The 19614-nt window shown below is 39.2% G+C and overlaps 2 protein-coding genes across 3 annotated transcripts; both read right to left on the minus strand.

Annotated features, from left to right (window-relative positions):
- Positions 1-304: 304 nt before the first annotated feature.
- On the minus strand, positions 305-19173 carry LOC110945323 (C-X-C chemokine receptor type 2-like). 2 transcript variants are annotated; one of them, XM_051943551.1, is made up of 3 exons: positions 17768-19172; positions 15771-16785; positions 305-428 (listed from the first exon to the last, which is right to left on the minus strand). In XM_051943551.1, the coding sequence occupies exons 1-3, from the start codon at positions 17847-17849 to the stop codon at positions 419-421; spliced, it is 1107 nt and encodes a 368-aa protein (XP_051799511.1). In that variant the 5' UTR covers positions 17850-19172; the 3' UTR covers positions 305-418. The 2 variants fall into 2 exon arrangements, with proteins under 2 accessions (XP_051799511.1, XP_051799510.1); XM_051943550.1 differs by lacking the exon at positions 305-428 and having other exon boundaries at positions 13655-16785; positions 17768-19173.
- Positions 419-1670, minus strand: LOC110963575 (C-X-C chemokine receptor type 1-like). The gene is given in 2 exon segments (XM_022212012.2): positions 419-486; positions 489-1670. Coding segments are annotated over 2 exon segments (1020 nt in total). The 5' UTR covers positions 1441-1670.
- Positions 19174-19614: the final 441 nt, after the last annotated feature.

Genomic DNA, 19614 nt, shown 5'->3' on the forward strand with positions numbered 1-19614 from the left:
ATCATTTGAAACATTTATGGATTTTTACTAAGAAGATAGCAACATTCATTTCATAATTTGTACAAATGCTATGGTAAATACATGTATGGTTATTATAAATAAATGAGAAACATAGTTCATAAGAATTGAGGGCCCATACAACAGAGTGAAGGGTTAAATTCTTTTTGGTGCATTTCATTTGCATATGAAAAATATATGCACTCCAAGATTGTTTGTCTAAAAACATGTAAAACACAAGATGCATCGACGATCTTTAGATGTTATCGTGTGGTTCTGAGACGGAAAGGAAGCTTAAAGGACAACTCAAAGGCTGGAAAAAACATCACCGGAGTAATGACAATAGATGGCAGCAGTGGATCACATAATCAAAGGTAGGCTATGAGCAAGAACACTAAAGCACATGGATATCGTCTGCTTTTCAAACAAACCTGGACCCTGATGACATCCTTTCCTGTCTGAGCCTCCTCTGAAGAAGCAGCGACATCTTTTCTTGAACTTCTCCCCGACAAATGCATAGAGGAAAGGGTTAATGCCGCTGTGGACCAGAGCCAGGCAGTTTGTTATAAGCAAAGCGTTGTCTACTGACATCCTGAAAGCACAGTCAAACTGAATCAAATGAACCCTCATCAGTAAGTCCACCACCATGGTTATATGGTACGGTGTCCAGCACAGCAGAAATGCAATCACCACAGCGATGATCACACGCATGGCCCGATGCTTCTGGAAGCCACGGGTGTGCAGCAGCCTCCAGATGGTGACGCTGTAGCAGGCTATCATGACAGTCACAGGGACCAAAAAGCCAAAAACATGGAGGAACCCCCTGGTGAGGAGCCTCCATAAGAAGGCACTGCCGATGTCAAATTTTTCAAGGCAAACCATCCTGTCTGTGTCTGGGTCGAGGCTGAAGGCGTTGTTGAAAAGAGCAGGCAGAGCAAGAGTGCAACCGAAGACCCACACTGCTGCACAGAGGAGCCTGCTGCACATCCTTTTGTGACTCCTGAAAGTCTCACTGGCACGAACAATCACAAGGTAACGGTCGATGCTAATGCAGGCCAGGAAGATGACGCTGGTGTAGAAGTTGGCGTCAAAGATCAGGTTGACGAGCTTGCACATGAAGTCTCCAAAGATCCAACCTCGGACCACTGACACCGCAAAGAACGGGAGCGAAAGGGCCATCAGACCATCTGCTACTGTCAGGTGAAACAAGTAGATATCTGATGGAGTCAAAGGCTGTCTGCTGCTGCCGATCACCCACCCAACCAGCAGATTTCCTGGTATCGCCAGTAAAAAGATGGCTGTGAGGACGACACACAGAGTCACAGCTGTTGTGGGGTTCAGTGGTTGTAGTTCACACGCCAACGTATCTGGATTCACGTAGAGTGGTGTGACGGTTTCATTCTGGTCAAAAAAACTGTCGTTGAAGACATAGGTGACCGACATGGCTATGGATCAGAAACAGACAGAACACCATCATAGCAATAAAAGACTAGAAAATCACTCGGAGAGCGCATACCTCCACCAGGCCATCTGTCTGTCTGTTAAGGCCATCTCTCAATTGTACATAGTCCTTCAAAAAAATCCTGGATCCAGACGGTGATCCGGATCACCTCCAAAATCTAATCGATTGTTACTTTTGCTTTTCCGGACATTCTGTAAAAATTTGGTGAAAATCCGTCCATGACTTTTTGAGTTATGTTGTTAACAGACAAACAGACAAACAGACAAACTCCGGTGATTACATAACCTCCTGGCAGAGGTAAAAATCCTGTCAGAACAAAATTACATTTAAAAAGCATGTACTATTTGGTTAAACTAGCTTTAGAAACGGCAAACATTTGTTTCTCAGTATTTTTGTGCAGCTTTAAAGCAAGCCTGTTTAACTACAAGTGACAGTTTCAGCGCTATAGCAAACTTAAAGGGCCTGCTATGCTAATTTCCAGCTCTACATTTTTATTCTAGAACTCAACTAAAGTAGCTTTAAATGATTCACAATTCAAAAAATCCTTCTTATATTAGCTCTCTATGCACCTTCTTCAACAATCCTCTGTTTAAAATAAGTCATTGTAGCTCCTGTCTCTTGAAGGTCCCCCTCCCACTTTCTTCTGATTGACCAACTTCTAGAAGCCTGCATCCATATCTATATTTGTGCATGTATAGATGTACACAACTATATTTGCACTACCATTCAAAAGTTTGGAGTCATCCAGACAATTTCATGTTTTCTATGAACACTTACACTTTTATTCATGTGCGAGCATAATTGCACAAGGGTTTTCTAATCATCAATTAGCCTTTCAACACCATTAGCTAACACAATGTAGCATTAGAACACAGGAGTGATGGTTGCTGGAAATGTTCCTCTGTACTCCTATGTAGATATTGCATTAAAAATCTGCTGTTTCAAGCTAGGCTGCACAGTGGTGTAAGTGGTTAGCACTTCGCTTAGCAGCAAGAAGATCCCTGGTCAGAATCCCGTGGTGGGCCTGGGATCTTTCTGCATGGAGTTTGCATGTTCTCCCTGTGCATGCGTGGGTTTTCTCCGGGTACTCCAGCTTCCTCCCACAGTCCAAAAATATGCTGAGGTTAATTCATCCATCCATCCTCTATACACCGCTTTATCCTCATTAGGGTCGCGGGGGGTGCTGGAGCCTATCCCAGCTGACTCGGGCGAAGGCAGGGGACACCCAGGACAGGTCGCCAGTCTGTCACAGGGCTACATACACAGACGAACAATCACACTCGCATTCACACCTACGGACAATTTAGAGTACTCAATTAACCTCAGCATGTTTTTGGACTGTGGGAGGAAGCCGGAGTGCCCGGAGAAAACCCACGCATGCTCAGGGAGAACATGCAAACTCCATGCAGAAAGATCCCAGGCCCAGACCGGGATTCGAACCTGGGATCTTCTCGCTGCAAGGCGAAAGTGCTAATCACTACGCCACTGAGCAGCCCCTGAGGTTAATTGATGACTCTAAATTGCCCGTAGGTGTGAATGTGAGAGTGATTGTCCATCTGTATATGTAGCCCTGCGACAGACTGGCGACCTGTCCAGGGTGTCCCCTGCCTTCGCCGGAGTCAGCTGGGATAGGCTCCAGCACCCCCCGCGACCCGAACGAGGACAAAGCAGTGTACAGAGAATGGTTGGATGGATGGATGTTTCAAGCTAGAATAGTCATTTACCACATTACCAATGTCGAGACTGCATTTCTGATTAATTTAATGTTATCTTCATAAAAAAAATGCTTTTCTTTCAAAAATAAAGACATTTCTAAGTGACCCCAAACTTTTGAACTATAGTATATATATGACAGAAAATAAGAAAGAACATTTGGGTTATTTTATCTTTTTAAAATGGCAGAGTCTAACTTTAAAACACAGCAGTTTAGCTTTGGAGAGTGTTATTACAAAGTATTATCCCTGTAGTTTCCACCAAAAAGAGAATAAATCAGTTCTGACACTCACCTTCTGCACTGGACTGGCTACAGCCTTCAAAGATAACAACAGCCTGGTGCCAAATGAGTCCAAATGAGATACCATGGCGCATCTCTTTAACAATGGTGAGAGATATAATAAACCACCTTTTGTAAAATTTTGACAAGTCCCAATCAGTCCCGCCCACCACGCTCCCAGCGGATGTTTTACCGGAAGTCCCTCCCTAGTTGATCCAACGTCACAACCGGAAGTCCCTCCCTAACTGCCCCTAACTGTCAGCGGTTTATCTAAGTGGAACCAGATGTGACCCTTCCTTAACTGACAGAAATTTATCTAAGCAGAACCAGATGTGTCCGTGTAAACTAAATTTCTGCATTCTTATAGACTCTTCTGTTGTCCATCCTCATACAAAGTTTTTTAACAGTCTTTGACAGAAACCCAGGAAATTTGAACAAATATTCTGCATTAGCTTTTGTCTTGCTTTTCTCCTCTCTACTCTTCCTGCATCCTCTATCTAAGACCTGAGGTGTCCAGTGTGAACAAAAATATGCTGTCTAGCATGATCTCCAGCTTTTCTATAGCTTTCTCCTCTCTCCCCTTTCTGCATCCTCTGAACCAAAATGCTGCTGTCCAATATTTCTCCCCTATATCTCTCATTCAGAAAAAGAAAAACCGAGTCTTTAAACCATTGTGTGTGTGTGTGTGTGTGTGTGTGTGTGTGTGTGTGTGTGTGTGCGTGTGTGTGTGTGTGTGTGTGTGTGTACTTGTTTCTGCTATACAGGTGGGGACTTTGACCTGACTATTTGCTATAAAGGTGGGGACTTGTCTTACGGTGGGGACCTAAAATGAGGTCCCCACGAGTGGCAACACCGTTTTCTTGGCCATATTGTTGTTAGTAAAAAATGTAAAAGTGCAAAAACGTTTGTTTAGGGTTAGGCATTGATTTGGTGATGGTTAAGGTTAGGGTTAGGGTAAGGGTTAGGAGTTAGATATGAATGGGAGTCAATGGTAAGTCCCCACCGGTATAGAAAAACAAACATGTGTGTGTGTGTGTGTGTGTGTGTGTGTGTGTGTGTGTGTGTGTGTGTAAGGACAGAAGAGGATATTTGTCGATCAGTGATTCAACGAAGAGATGTGTCACCATCATATTTAATGGAATAAGCCTGAACATTTCAAGATCCTAAGAGAGTTAGTGTTTCTTAACCTTTCTTTTAGTTACATTTTTTAATTAACTTGTAAATGCAAGCGGGATTATGGACTTAAGTCTCAGGTGTTTTTTTGAGGCAGATCAAAAATGTAAACTTCAGCATAGTTTGAGATGAAATGGTATATTTCACGGGCTACTTATAGAATTAATATCTTCAAATATAACTGGATTTAATGTTTTTGTACTGATATACTAAGGTTCAACTTCATATTACAACCATTTTCCAACTTTTATATCTGAGTGAAGTCACTAAGTGAAGAAGTCAGCAGTGTCTGTTTTGGCACATACATGTGACGGCTTGAAGGCGTTCATCAATGGTTGAGCGTGCTTCTGTAAATTTACACAGCATTCTGCTAATGGTACCTTGATGCTGTTCATTGCACTGAACAGCATCATGTCCATCCTGAACTTACCTGGATATCTGACTCTTTCTTGTACTTGTATTGCATGCCTCCAACATACTCATAACTTGACAAAGATGAAGCTCCAGCTATTTGAGACAGCAATGTTGACTGTGCCAAATCCAGTTTCCTGCTTGCTCCATAAGCTGCAATATTTCTGTTCAGTGGTGGCTAGCCTTTCATTCTTCCATTTATCACCTGAAGTGACTAGCTGTCCAGAAATTAGAATTTGTTTTTATTCAGGTGAAATTGTCACAGTGCACAATAGTGTTTACTCGGACGTCATGTCACGAGTGCACACGTCCAGACTATGAATGTAAGTTGTACATAAATCGTACACGGAGTGTGTAATGTAGTGTAATGGGTGCGCTCGTCTTCTCGATGGGCTGCGTGATTATGTAAAATTATCAGTCAGGGCTTTTTCTGAAAGATCAGTGGGAGACATTTGATACTTTTCACCCTGCTCATCTTTAGGTGCATTACCAGTTTTGTTGGACACTGAATGTTGTACAATACATGCAGCTTCATGTTTAAAACAATCCTTAAAGAAAAATCTTTTGCATTTTTGATTTTAAAACACGTCACTTTTTAAATGTATTAATGAGGATTTCACTTTACATCAGATGGAGTGGGTTTTTTTCTTACAAATATCCGTATGCTTGGTTTACCGTCGTGTCACTGAACCGTTGAACTTTGCATGTAGAGAATACAGCTTGCTTTGTGGGAAAAGTCCTGAATTTAATTTTAATCATGAAACTTTTTCTGCTGAAAGAACAGTCGTGGCAGAACCAGTGTTAAGTCATTTTACTTGCGAGAATTGCTATTTGTGCCGACGATGTATTTAAAATGTTTAAGACATCTTTGTGATGTCAGGCTGTGTGCTATTGTAAAGTATAAAGATAGTTACATTGAATTTTGGAAACAAAGTTTTAAAGTTTAAAACATTTTGCATGCTTGTTTGTTTTCATTCTTCTTTTCTGTCTGACATGATGCTGAAGATGCGGAGGGACGGTCCGGTGAAACTACACTGAAATGCTAGGAGTTTACTCGGAATAGATTCACCTTAGTAATTGTAGTAGTATTTACAGCAGGTATTTAAACCATACCTGAATTTATAACTTCAAGTGTTTTCTCCATTTACTCTTGTAAAAATGAAGGAGCAGCAAATGTATTAATGTGTAAAAAACCATGTTTCAGTGTTAATAACAAGGTCATCAATTTTCATCACGCCAGGCTTACAGTTAAGGTTTTCTCATGAAGTCTTCCGGCGTGATTCCCTGAAAATACAGAAAAAACTACCATTAGGCATTGTCATCATTTCAAATTTTGTAAAGCATGCAAAAAAAGAAACAAAGAAAAAACAATGGGCTTTGATTTATAGCCTTTTCTTGGAGCTCCCTGCATGAGGAAGTAGCGGTTTTCTGAAACATACGTGCTCTTTTAGTTTTGCTTTTTGGCTTGATGTGATCATCATTTATGAATCTTCCAAGTCTTGCTGTATGTTTACTGCCATCAACACCGCACCATGAAAGTTTTTTCAGTTGTAAAACATTTAACAAAATACAGCAATTACCTTAAGGTAAGGACATCCATTTATTTAATCTTACCAAAAAGATTGTCCCTGAAAACAGCAGAAGTACAGAAATGCTGCATGGTCAGCCGGGGACTCTTTGAACAGTGCCTCTCCTTCAGATCCGGTGATGATCACATCAAGCCAAAAAGCAAAACTAAAAGAGTACGTATGTTTCAGAAAACCACTACTTCCTCATGCAGGGAGCTCCAAGAAAAGGCTATAAATCAAAGCCTATTTTTTTTCTTTGTTTCTTTTTTTTGCATGCTTTACAAAATTTGAAATGATGACAATGCCTAATGGTAGTTTTTTCTGTATTTTCAGGGAATCAGGCCGGAGGACTTCACGAGAAAACCTCAACTGTAAGCCTGGCGTGATGAAAATTGATGACCTTGTTATTAACACTGAAACATGGTTTTTTACACAATAATGCATTTGCTGCTCCTTCATTTTCACAAGAGTAAATGGAGAAAACACTTTAAGTTATAAATTCAGGTATGGTTTAAATATAAAGTTTCTCAAGCTTATGTTTTCTTCCTTTAAAAGCCTACAGAGAACCGTCAAATGCAATCGATCCAACGTAGAAATGTAACCGTGATCAATTGTGGGCTATAGGACAAAAAAAAGTAACAGGCTACTTTTTCACAAACATCCAGAAAAGGGATATAAAGTAAAAAGTATGGCTATTGTGACAATTACTGTGACTAGGCAAATTACAAAATACAATGAATTAACATTACACGACTCCAACTCTAACAGAAAGAAAAAGTACTGCATTTGTACGTCTGCTGTAAATACTACTACAATTACTAAGGTGAATCTATTCCGAGTAAACTCCTAGCATTTCAGTGTAGTTTCACCGGACCGTCCCTCCGCATCTTCAGCATCATGTCAGATAGAAAAGAAGAATAAAAACAAACAAGCATGCAAAATGTTTTTAACTTTAAAACTTTGTTTCCAAAATTCAATGTAACTATCTTTACACTTTACAATAGCACACAGCCTGACATCACAAAGATGTCTTAAACATTTTAAATACATCGTCGGCACAAATAGCAATTCTCGCAAGTAAAATGGCTTAACACTGGTTCTGCCACGACTGTTCTTTCAGCAGAAAAAGTTTCATGATTAAAATTAAATTCAGGACTTTTCCCACAAAGCAAGCTGTATTCTCTACATGCAAAGTTCAACGGTTCAGTGACACGACGGTAAACCAAGCATACGGATATTTGTAAGAAAAAAACCCACTCCATCTGATGTAAAGTGAAATCCTCATTAATACATTTAAAAATTGAGGTGTTTTGAAATCAAAAACGCAAAAGATTTTTCTTTAAGGATTGTTTTAAACATGAAGCTGCATGTACTGTACAACATTCAGTGTCCAACAAAACTGGTAATGCACCTAAAGATGAGCAGGGTGAAAAGTATCAAATGTCTCCCACTGATCTTTCAGAAAAAGCCCTGACTGATAATTTTACATAATCACGTAGCCCATCGAGAAGACGAGCGCACCCATTACACTTAGCAACGCCAGATTCAGGGCCCACTCCGCGGTGAAAACTGGCCTAAAAGGGCAGGCTGTGCTTTGGCGTCCTCGAGTGGTTAAATACTGGGTTGCTATTATTTACAACAAAGACTGTTAGATGCAGCTATGTCTAAGTAATGCATACATGTTTTTATTTTTTCAATAATCCATGTAGTTTTTGAATTATGAACCATTAAAGGTGAAAAAGTCCTTCCCGCGCCTCCTCTTATAGTCTGGACGCAGGCTAATTTTTGCTCTATTTTTCTTTTGTGTTCCGCACCACGCAACCGCATGTCAGAGACATCATATCTCACAGCCAATTAGATTTCGCTTCACAGGAAGACATGGTGGTGACAGGTTTTTTTCTACCTGATGTGGATTCAGAGGCAGAGGAGTTACATTATTTTTTCGAAACCTGTACACATACGCATTAAATATAGAACGTATACTTTACAGTACAGTGATTCTTGTGAGTTAGTAACGTAGTTTTGTCATGCGGAGAAGTGAATACATTTACGAAGTTGAGCCTCAGCGAGCAGCCGAGCCCCGCGCTGAGCGAGCCCCGCGCCGCCGCTGACCAAGGTGTGTGGCGCTCACGCGGTAACTGGGCTGAACTAAAGTTGCAGAAACTCAAACTTGTTGTACTTGGAATGAAGAGTGTGGACAGCCATGGCTGTTTTACCTCTCAAAATGTGAAACACGGAGGACAGCAAACGATAACAGAGCAGGGTAAACACAGGCTGTAGGCTAGCATTTTTTTCCATCTCCCCATTTGGTGTACTGCATTCATTCAGATTCTTTCTTCCACGAAAGAATGATGGCAATAATATTACTATTTGTTAACAAAAATAATAGGAAATAGGGAATATGAAATAGGGAAGTTGGTGCAGAGAGCAGCTGAATATTCTGCCCATTCACTCTGGTCAAGTGGTCCATATCATCTTCTATTGTTTTAATGATATTAGATTTCACTGAAAGTGTCTAAACATGAAAATGTAAAAGCTTGTAACTTTGGAATTACTTACTGTATTTTAAAAATGTAAAAAGCATTTTTTTCCTCTTTCTATCCTCTATGACCCTATACAGAAATGATTGGTATTTACAGAATTTTAAATTTTGCTCTTGCATTGCTATTACACTACATTACACACTCCGTGTACGATTTATGTACCACTTACATTCATAGTCTGGGCGTGTGCACTCGTGACATGAAGTCCGAGTAAACACTATTGTGCACTGTGACAATTTCACCTGAATAAAAACAAATTCTAATTTCTGGACAGCTAGTCACTTCAGGTGATAAATGGAAGAATGAAAGGCTAGCCACCACTGAACAGAAATATTGCAGATTATGGAGCAAGCAGGAAACTGGATTTGGCACAGTCAACATTGCTGTCTCAAATAGCTGGAGCTTCATCTTTGTCAAGTTATGAGTATGTTGGAGGCATGCAATACAAGTACAAGAAAGAGTCAGATATCCAGGTAAGTTCAGGATGCACATGTCACTTCAGTGGGCGTGATGACTGCTATGAGTTAAGATTTCTTTACACTATGTGAAATGTGGAGCTGAAAATGCATAAACTAGTTCTGCTGTTTGGTGAATTGTCTCAATCTTCAAATCAGTTTACATGAACTCAGCTGTATTTTGTAAGTATTATTACAGTCATTGTAATATTATCATTTTTAAAAGTAATTTTTTTAAATATTACAATCTATGCAGTTTAGAAGGGTGCCTGTTACTGGACATTGTTTCAAATGAAACTGGTGTATTGCAGATAGCAGGGTGCCTGGTTTACATACTACATACTGACAGATGGACAGCACCCCTATCAAACAACCTCACACTACTCCTAGGTTCCATTGGGGCGATCTCAAACCTGTCAGAACGGGTAACTTTGCTGTTCAGTGTAATGAACAGCATCAAGGTACCATTAGCAGAATGCTGTGTAAATTTACAGAAGCACGCTCAACCATTGATGAACGCCTTCAAGCCGTCACAAGTATGTGCCAAAACAGACACTGCTGACTTCTTCACTTAGTGACTTCACTCAGATATAAAAGTTGGAAAATGGTTGTAATATGAAGTTGAACCTTAGTATATCAGTACAAAAACATTAAATCCAGTTATATTTGGAGATACTGTGGAGTTGAAACAACGAGACGGGGGACGTAGGTGAGTCGAAGACTTTACTAGGTTCTCTCCACTTTACAACACATTCAACACAACAACACGTGTGTCAGTTAACTGGCAAAAACATAACCCCCAGAGCCCCCTAACCGGAAACTCAGATTTTACTCTCCTCTTAAAGGCACAAGTCCTCTTTGGTGAATGTCTCTTCTCCCTCGCAAAGTGGATCCACCACAATACTAATTCTATAAGTAGCCCGTGAAATATACCATTTCATCTCAAACTATGCTGAAGTTTACATTTTTGATCTGCCTCAAAAAAACACCTGAGACTTAACTCCATAATCCCTCTTGCATTTACAAGTTAATTAAAAAATGTAACTACAAGAAAGGTTAAGAAACACTCACTCTCTTAGGATCTTGAAATGTTCAGGCTTATTCCATTAAATATGATGGTGACACATCTCTTAGTTGAATCACTGATCGGCAAATATTCTCTTCTGTCCTTACACACACACACACACACACACACACACACACACACACACACACACACACACACACACACACACACACACACACATACACACACACACACACATACACACACACACACACACACACACACACACAGGAGTGTGAACATCCCATCCAACAGTGGACCTTCTTTTCCTTCTTCATTTAATTATTACAGAAATTTTCAAAAAGTTTTCATGCATGACTTATTTTTAATACTTATTGTGTGTAGTAAAAAAAAAAAACTTTGCTGTCAGCATCCCAACTTCATTGTGTCCCTCTAAATGTGGCAGTGGCATCCCAGATAGCAAACTATGGGTGAATCAATGTTGAATCTATGTTGAGACCTAAAGTCGAAATTATACAGAAAGCGCAAGGTTGATAAAATGTTGAGTCAACGTTTGCTTTTCAACCATAAATCACACTTTACCCAGATAGCAAAAGATGTTAAATCAATGTTGAATTAGGGTTAAGAAGGTTGAATTGTGGTTACGGTTGAAGACTGATGGTTGTATCAACGTTGATTCAACAACATTTTGTCAACATTGAAGTTTGTGTTTAAAAGATGCCATTGAATCTACATTGTATTTTGGTTTAATTAAAATGTTTGACAGGTCAATGTTTAATTAATGTTGAATCTATGTTTGCAAACATGTAATATGTAAGCAAACATTGACTCAACATTTTATCAACCTTGCGCTTTCTGTATAATTTCGACATTAGGTTTCAACATAGATTCAACATTGATTCACCCATAGTTTGCTATCTGGGATGTGCCATGTACTAATAGAAAAACACTGCAGCAGTTCCTAGCAATGATGTGATGCTACATGTAAGCTCTGTACCTTTACAACAATCAAGGTTACACATTAGCAGGAGGTTAAGTTCAAAGTTTCTGTTCAGTCTTGTTAAATTTTGTGTTTGTTAGTTATTATAATCTAATATATTAAGTGTAAAACACAAATATAATGACTGTAATGATATAACATTCATTTGTGATAGCATAAAAATGAAGAACTGGTAAATTGAATTGTGTATGTTCATACAGCGCTATGGGCCAGAGTTTCACCCTGTTCCAGCTGATAGAAGCAGAGCTCCATTTTTGTTTTATTTTTTTCTGAGTCTGTCCTCAGATTCGTCATTCGTTCATTCTTGGATATTTTGGTTGATTCTTGCATACTTCTTATCTGCCTTGTGAAAATTGTCAGATGAGACCAAACGTTATTGTCTCTTTCCGTTATTGAGAAATATGTCAGGGAATGAAACGTGAGTTTGTAGTCAGTGAAGCTGATTAAATTGGTTTCAAGAGAAGCAGAGTACTAGAAATTGGGCCTCACCCAAGGAATTATGAAGTTGCTAAAAAAAAAAAAACCAAGAGGCCTACTTCAGGGCCTGTAAAGCACCTCAGAGTTTTTTTTTTTTTTAAATGAATGATATATTTCAAACAGTTAAATTGCTAAAGTTTTTATTTTATGAATGCTATATCTCAGTCACTGGTTTAAAGACTGTCAGTTTTTATTTTTCTGAATGATATATTTCAAACAGTCAGATTGCTAAAGTTTTATTTCAAACAGTTAAATTGCTAACGTTTTATTTTCTGTTAGTTCTTGTTGAGTGTCTTGTGTTTAAATTAACTGTAACTTACAGACTGTAAAAAAAAGATTCTTCCTTGTTTAACATTCCCCCTTCTCCCACCTAGAGTGATAAATACTGGACAGCAGCATTTTGGTTCAGAGGATGCAGAAAGGGGAGAGAGGAGAAACCTACAGACAAGCTAATACAGAATATTTGTTCAAACTTCTCGGGTTTCTGTCAAATACTGTTAAAAAACTTTGTATGAGGATGGACAACGGAAGAGTCTATAATAATGCAGAAATTTAGCTTACATGGACACATCTGTTTCTGCTTAGATAAACTTCTTTTTTTTTGATCCACTCATTTTTTATTTTTTTTATTATTGCAAAAAAATAAACTTACAAACTCTCGATGAGGACTATATACAAGCAAAACAGTAGGGGGCGTCAGAGAACAGTTAGTTATTATTTTTTTTTATTTCCAAAAGTCACAGGTAACATCCAACATCAACATGATATTGAAGCATACAGTGACGGAGTTAACAAGAAACACTTTGAAGGAAGAAAAGAAAAGAAGAAAGGAAAAAAAAGGAAACTAAAAAAACCAACAACAAAAAAACACAAACAGAAACAAAAAACAAAAGAAAACAAACAAAAAAGACAGCTGAGCAACTTTAACCAATTATAGCAAATTAATTTTTTACAAATATTAACAGTTTTTATTGTTTTCTGGCTATCAGATGGGGCTACTGACTTTAAATAATATTCAAATTCTTAATGGAAGAGTAGATAATTTAGCTTTTGATTACTGAATTTTGCTTTATGAATATGAAATTTTACTAATATTAATATGAGATTGATGATAAAGGTTTTGTCTTTTTCATATCCATCCTGTGCTTAAACGCCAAAAATAATGTGCTTGTCCTTCCATCCATCCACTCTCTATACACCGCTTTATCCTCATTAGGGTCGCAGGGGGTGCTGGAGCCTATCCCAGCTGACTTGGGCGAAGGCAGGGGACACCCTGGACAGGTCGCCAGTCTGTCGCAGAGCTACATATACAGACAAACAATCACTCTCACATTCACACCTACGGGCAATTTAGAGTTATCAATTAACCTCAGCATATTTTTGGACTGTGGGAGGAAGCCGGAGTACCCGGAGAAAACCCACGCATGCACAGGGAGAACATGCAAACTCCATGCAGAAAGATCCCAGGCCCACCCCGGAATTAAAACCAGGATTTTCTTGGTGCAAGGCGAAAGTGCTAACCACTACTCCACTGTGCAGCCCTAAAATAATAGTACATTTCAAAATTCAAAACAAAAAGGAAGACTGTACGTCTTGTGTTTGGAGCATCTATATTAAAGTAACCAAAGTTGTGCAATCTGGTTTCGATAAACTTCTGTCAGTTAGGGAGGGGTCGCATCTGGTTCCGCTAACAAGGACCCTGTGCAACTCCATCTGCACAGGAACAAATCAGTCAGAACTGGAAAAACTGCAAAGCATTTGATTTATTTATACATGTTTATTAATCAGAACATGACAAGTGAAAATCATTTGAAATATTTATTGTTTTTTACTAAGAAGATAGCAACATTCATTTCATAATTTGTACAAATGCTATGGCAAATACATGTATGGTTATTATAAATAAACTGAGAAACATAGTTCATAAGAATTGAGGGCCCATACAACAGAGTGAAGGGTTAAATTCTTTTTGGTGCATTTCATTTGCATATGAAAAATATATGCACTCCAAGATTGTTTGACGAAAAACATGTAAAACACAAGATGCATCCACGATCTTTATTAGATGTTATCGTGTGGTTCTGAGATGGAAAGGAAGCTTAAAGGACAACTCAAAGGCTGGAAAAACATCACCAGAGTAATGACAATAGATGGCAGCAGTGGATCACATAATCAAAGGTAGGCTATGAGCAAGAACACTAAAGCACACTGATATCGTCTGCTTTTCCAACTTTACATGACAGTTACTTTGCTATGAAGAGTAAAAATAATCTATATCGTCATAATTAATCTTACTTTGTGCCTGATAAGTAATCTACTGTATTTAGTTTGTGACACTTGCTTTCTGTTTCCTGTATGGTGAAAACATATTTGATAAATATGATGCTACGAGCATCTGCTGATTGGAAAATTTGTGAATTTTTATTGAAGCCATCCAGCTGAATTAACCCCAAATGCCAACAATTAATACTTGAAGTGGGTCTTGCTTCCAGCTGTGCATTTCACTCTGCGTGTTTTCCACTGGTTAACATTAGTCAATTGAACATTTTAGTTCCTCTTCACCTTTGTAAATGTCAAGACTGCATCTTTATGGAGCACAGTTTTAGCTACACATGACTGTATGAATGGCCGTGTTTGTTGGTCAGGCTTAAATATCTCCAGAACTACTGGACTGATTGGCATTTGTACAGAAATTAATGCTCCACTGAAGATGAATTCAGATGATTGATCCTTCAGTCGTTTGTTATCAGCTGAATGGATGACATTCCCTTCCGTACTTGGAGCTACAGTTTACAACAGACGTGGGTGGGCTTAAATGTCACGTGCTGTTGCATCACCTATTCATAATTGCATTATTTCTAAACTGACAAGAAGAATGTTTAATTTTATGGACAATCAAAAACTAATACTTTAAAAGATACATTGAAAACACAGGCACCATAGTAGCAACTCAATGCAACAAAATAGAACACACTTGTGATCACCGAAGCAAAATCAAGTTGATTATCGAACCAGTGTATGAATAGCTTTTTCCCTTTTGGACTCACGGGCTGTATCTATCCACATGTCTGCATCATGGCTTCACATGAAGAATAATGGTCAGAAGGAATGAAAAATTTAATCGTGGGACTCCACAAAGAAGTATGACAGATCATCTCTGTGGAAATTTGGTATCTTCCATTCTGAGGAGGACTGATTCTGTCATAAAAAATAAAGGTTGTCATACGAAATATAGACAAAAAGAGATTTTAATCAGTAATGAAAAGTGTACTGATTTTGTTGCATTGAGTTCCTATGATGAGGCCTATATTTTTAATATAGTGAATCTAAACTATATTCTTAAGAGCAAATACCCAATGTTCAGCTTAGCATAAGTGGGATTATTTTAATATGACAAATGTTGAGTATAATTCAGATGTTAACAACAACCTAAGATAACAAACATGGTAACTTTAAAGCTGCTAAACATCAGTATGTCAGCCATGCCACTGTAAATTTGTCACTAGCGAGAGACACAAGTCTTTGTTTTTCTTATTTCCATTCCTGTCATGTATTCTACTTTCTTCTTGTACTAAAAAGCCTCGCGACTGTGTGGAGAAAAAGTCCGACAAGGGTTCAGAAAACAGCTGCGCCGTCTGAGGTCTGAGATGATGACCTGCTAAACTTGGACCCTGATGACATCCTTTCCTGTCTGAGCCTCCTCTGAAGAAGCAGCGACATCTTTTTCTTGAACTTCTCCCCGACAAATGCATAGAGGAAAGGGTTAATGCCGCTGTGGACCAGAGCCAGGCCGTTGGTTATAAGCAAAGCGTTGGTTACTGACATCCTGAAAGCACAGTCAAACTGAATCAAATCAGCCCTCATCAGTAAGTCCACCACCATGGTTATATGGTACGGTGTCCAGCACAGCAGAAATGCAATCACCACAGCGATGATCACTCGCATGGCCCGATGCTTCTGGAAGCCACGGGTGTGCAGCAGCCTCCAGATGGTGACGCTGTAGCAGGCTATCATGACAGTCACAGGGACCAAAAAGCCAAAAACATGGAGGAACCCCCTGGTGAGGAGCCTCCATAAGAAGGCACTGCCGATGTCAAATTTTTCAAGGCAAACCATCCTGCCTGTGTCTGGGTCGAGGATGAAGGCGTCGTTGAAAAGAGCAGGCAGAGCAAGAGTGCAACCGAAGACCCACACTGCTGCACAGAGGAGCCTGCTGCACATCCTCTTGCGACTCCTGAAAGTCTCACTGGCACGAACAATCACAAGGTAACGGTCGATGCTAATGCAGGCCAGGAAGATGACGCTGGTGTAGAAGTTGGCGTCAAAGATCAGGTTGACGAGCTTGCACATGAAGTCTCCAAAGATCCAACCTCGGACCACTGACACCGCAAAGAACGGGAGCGAAAGGGCCATCAGACCATCTGCTACTGTCAGGTGAAACAAGTAGATATCTGATGGAGTCAAAAGCTGTCTGCTGCTGCCGATCACCCACCCAACCAGCAGATTTCCTGGTATCGCCAGTAAAAAGATGGCTGTGAGGACGACACACAGATACACAGCTGCTGTGGGGTTCGGTGGTTTTAGTTCACACGCCAACGTATCTGGATTCACGTAGAGTGGTGTGACGGTTTCATTCTGGTCATATAAACTGTCGTTGAAGAAATAGGTGAACGACATGGCTATGGATCAGAAACAGATACAACACAGTTATAGCAATAAAAGAAAATCCTGTCAGAACAAAATTACATTTAAAAAGCATGTACTATTTGGTTAAACTAGCTTTAGAAACGGCAAACATTTGTTTCTCAGTATTTTTGTGCAGCTTTAAAGCAAGCCAGTTTAACTACAAGTGACAGTTTCAGCGCTATAGCAAACTTAAAGGGCCTGCTATGCTAATTTCCAGCTCTGCATTTTTATTCTAGAACTCAACTAAAGTAGCTTTAAATGATTCACAATTCAAAAAATCCTTCTTATATTAGCTCTCTATGCAACTTCTTCAACAATCCTTTGTTTAAAATAAGTCATTGTAGCTCCTGTCTCTTGAAGGTCCCCCTCCCACTTTCTTCTGATTGACGAACTTCTAGCCTGCATCCAAATATCTATATTTGTGCATGTATAGATATACACAACTATATTTACACTACCATTCAAAAGTTTGTAGTCACCCAGACAATTTCATGTTTTCCATGAACACTTACACTTTTATTCATGTGCTAACATAATTGCATAAGGGTTTTCTAATCATCAATTAGCCTTTCAACACCATTAGCTAACACAATGTAGCATTAGAACACAGGAGTGATGGTTGCTGAAAATGCTTCTCTCTACTCCTAGATATTGCATTAAAAATCTGCTGTTTCAAGCTAGAATAGTCATTTACCACATTACCAACGTCTAGACTGCATTTCTGATTAATTTAATGTTATCTTCATTGAAAAAAATGCTTTTCTTTCAAAAATAAAGACATTTCTAAGTGACCCCAAGCTTGTGAACTATAGTATATATATGACAGAAAATAAGAAAGAACATTTGGGTTATTTTATCTTTTTAAAATGGCAGAGTCTAACTTTAAAGCACAGCAGTTTAGCTTTGGAGAGTGTTATTAAAGTATTTTCCCTGTAGTTTCCTCCAAAAAAAGAATAAATCAGTTCTGACACTCACCTTCTGCACTGGACTGGCTACAGCCTTCAAAGATAACAACAGCCTGGTGCCAAATGAGTCCAAATGAGATACCACGGAGCATCTCTTTAACAATGGTGCAATTCTTTAGCTCATTTTTTGTTTTTGGACAGCTGACCCAATGTCCTGTTTCCTTTCCCAGCAGGTTACCAAATGCATGCGTCGTCACATGTACATGTTGAAACCTTTTTCTCTGTCAAAGAGAACACATTCTGACTTGTACAGCAAAGATGTAAATAATACAATTAATAATGAATGTTGGAATCTATTCAGCTGCTTCAGTTCTGTCACACTGCAGGAGCTCACAAGGACAATTTGCTACAGGCATCCACAGTATATTAACACGACGAACAAAATCATTTGTTCATTAAAAGACACCTACACTGTCTGATAAACAAGATAACAAATACGCAGCTACAAAATAAAACCGCAACCTATATAAAAACAACACTAAACACCAGACTCAGTGACATAAATAATCTTAATTTGGGACTGAAATGTAATCACTTTGTACTGTATGTACACACCTGTCACCAAGGTACAGTGTGAAATGACTTGTGCAAACTATTGAATCAATTTACTGTTTTAGGTTTCCCAAAATTCTACATAAAAACACTATTCTTCTGTTTTCTTACTTAATTTTTTTTATTCGACACTCTACAAATAACTGATGTTCTGTGACAAATGTCCCTCAGTGCCTGGTTCATGTTTAGTAATAATTATGTCAGATTACCGTCAGTCGCTGACTTTGTGTAACCAGCTGTGCAGTAAGTTGTTTCATAAATCAGCAGATGCTGAAATGTTCTCACCCCTTCTGTTGCAAAACTCTGGTGTTATTCCACTCATTTGCTCTTACACTGTGTCTGCAGACTATAATTAACCAGCATCTGTTGTGTTTTTAATAACGCATTGTTATTTCTGTTATTTTGGTGAGAATTTCTATGCAGGAGCCGTGGCGTGACACACATCCGTGAGCATGCAGAGAAAAATGATAACTACATGGTTATAATGACAGGTGGCCATCAGAGATCCTCCTCCTCTCACTCTTTACGTAAAAAAAATACCTATCCAGACATTAAGCGATCTCCTCTACTCCCCTTTGTCTCCAGAAATCACTTCAATCAGGTTTTGAGCGTTAAGATGTGCAATAATCAGGATGTTGCCACACTGCCCTCATCAGCAGGTCCCCGAACGAGAACGGCCTGTTTTTGGTTACCGGATACTTTGACAAACACAGCTTTTCTGCCAACATCGTGTCTTGTTTTCCGTGTCATGTCACACGTAGATTCCAATTATACTTCAGCTGCATCATCCATCCATCCATTCTCTGTACACCGCTTTATCCTCACTAGGGTCGCTGGGGGTGCTGGAGCCTATCCCAGCTGACTCGGGCGAAGGCAGGGGACACCCTGGACAGGTCGCCAGTCTGTCGCAGGGCTACATATACAGACAACCAAGCACACTCAGCTGAAACAGATTTTTATTATTGTTTTGGGTAAGGTTCTTGTGAAGACCATGTAAGGTACCCTTTAGCTTCCTGAAAAACATTGAACTGAACTGGAATAAACTGGCGCCATATTTGTTTAGCTACTGTATCATGTTTCTTTTGACAAAACAACAATGTGGAAGTTGGCCTAGATGTTGTCTTCTTGGGAAATTTATTTGCAGCCCACTTCTCTGGAAACTGCTGATTGGCATCTGGATCCTTGTCAACCTTGTTCCAGAGAACAGAGAATATTTGTGCCGCAGCTGACAGATTGTCATCTTCAATCCTGTAAGTGTTGAGGTCAGAGGCTGTAGAAATCTTATATGATTTAATTTCCTTGTAA

The sequence above is a fragment of the Acanthochromis polyacanthus genome, chromosome 22 (assembly GCF_021347895.1).
Source record: "Acanthochromis polyacanthus isolate Apoly-LR-REF ecotype Palm Island chromosome 22, KAUST_Apoly_ChrSc, whole genome shotgun sequence".
NCBI classification, from domain to species: domain Eukaryota; kingdom Metazoa; phylum Chordata; class Actinopteri; family Pomacentridae; genus Acanthochromis; species Acanthochromis polyacanthus.

Excerpts from the sequence above, each read along its gene's own strand:
- LOC110945323 (XM_051943550.1), bottom strand. The coding sequence starts at position 17,849 with ATGCTCCGTGGTATCTCATTTGGACTCATTTGGCACCAGGCTGTTGTT. Across the intron at positions 16,786-17,767 it reads TAGCCAGTCCAGTGCAGAAG|CCATGTCGTTCACCTATTTC; the intron begins GTGAGTGTCAGA and ends TCTGATCCATAG.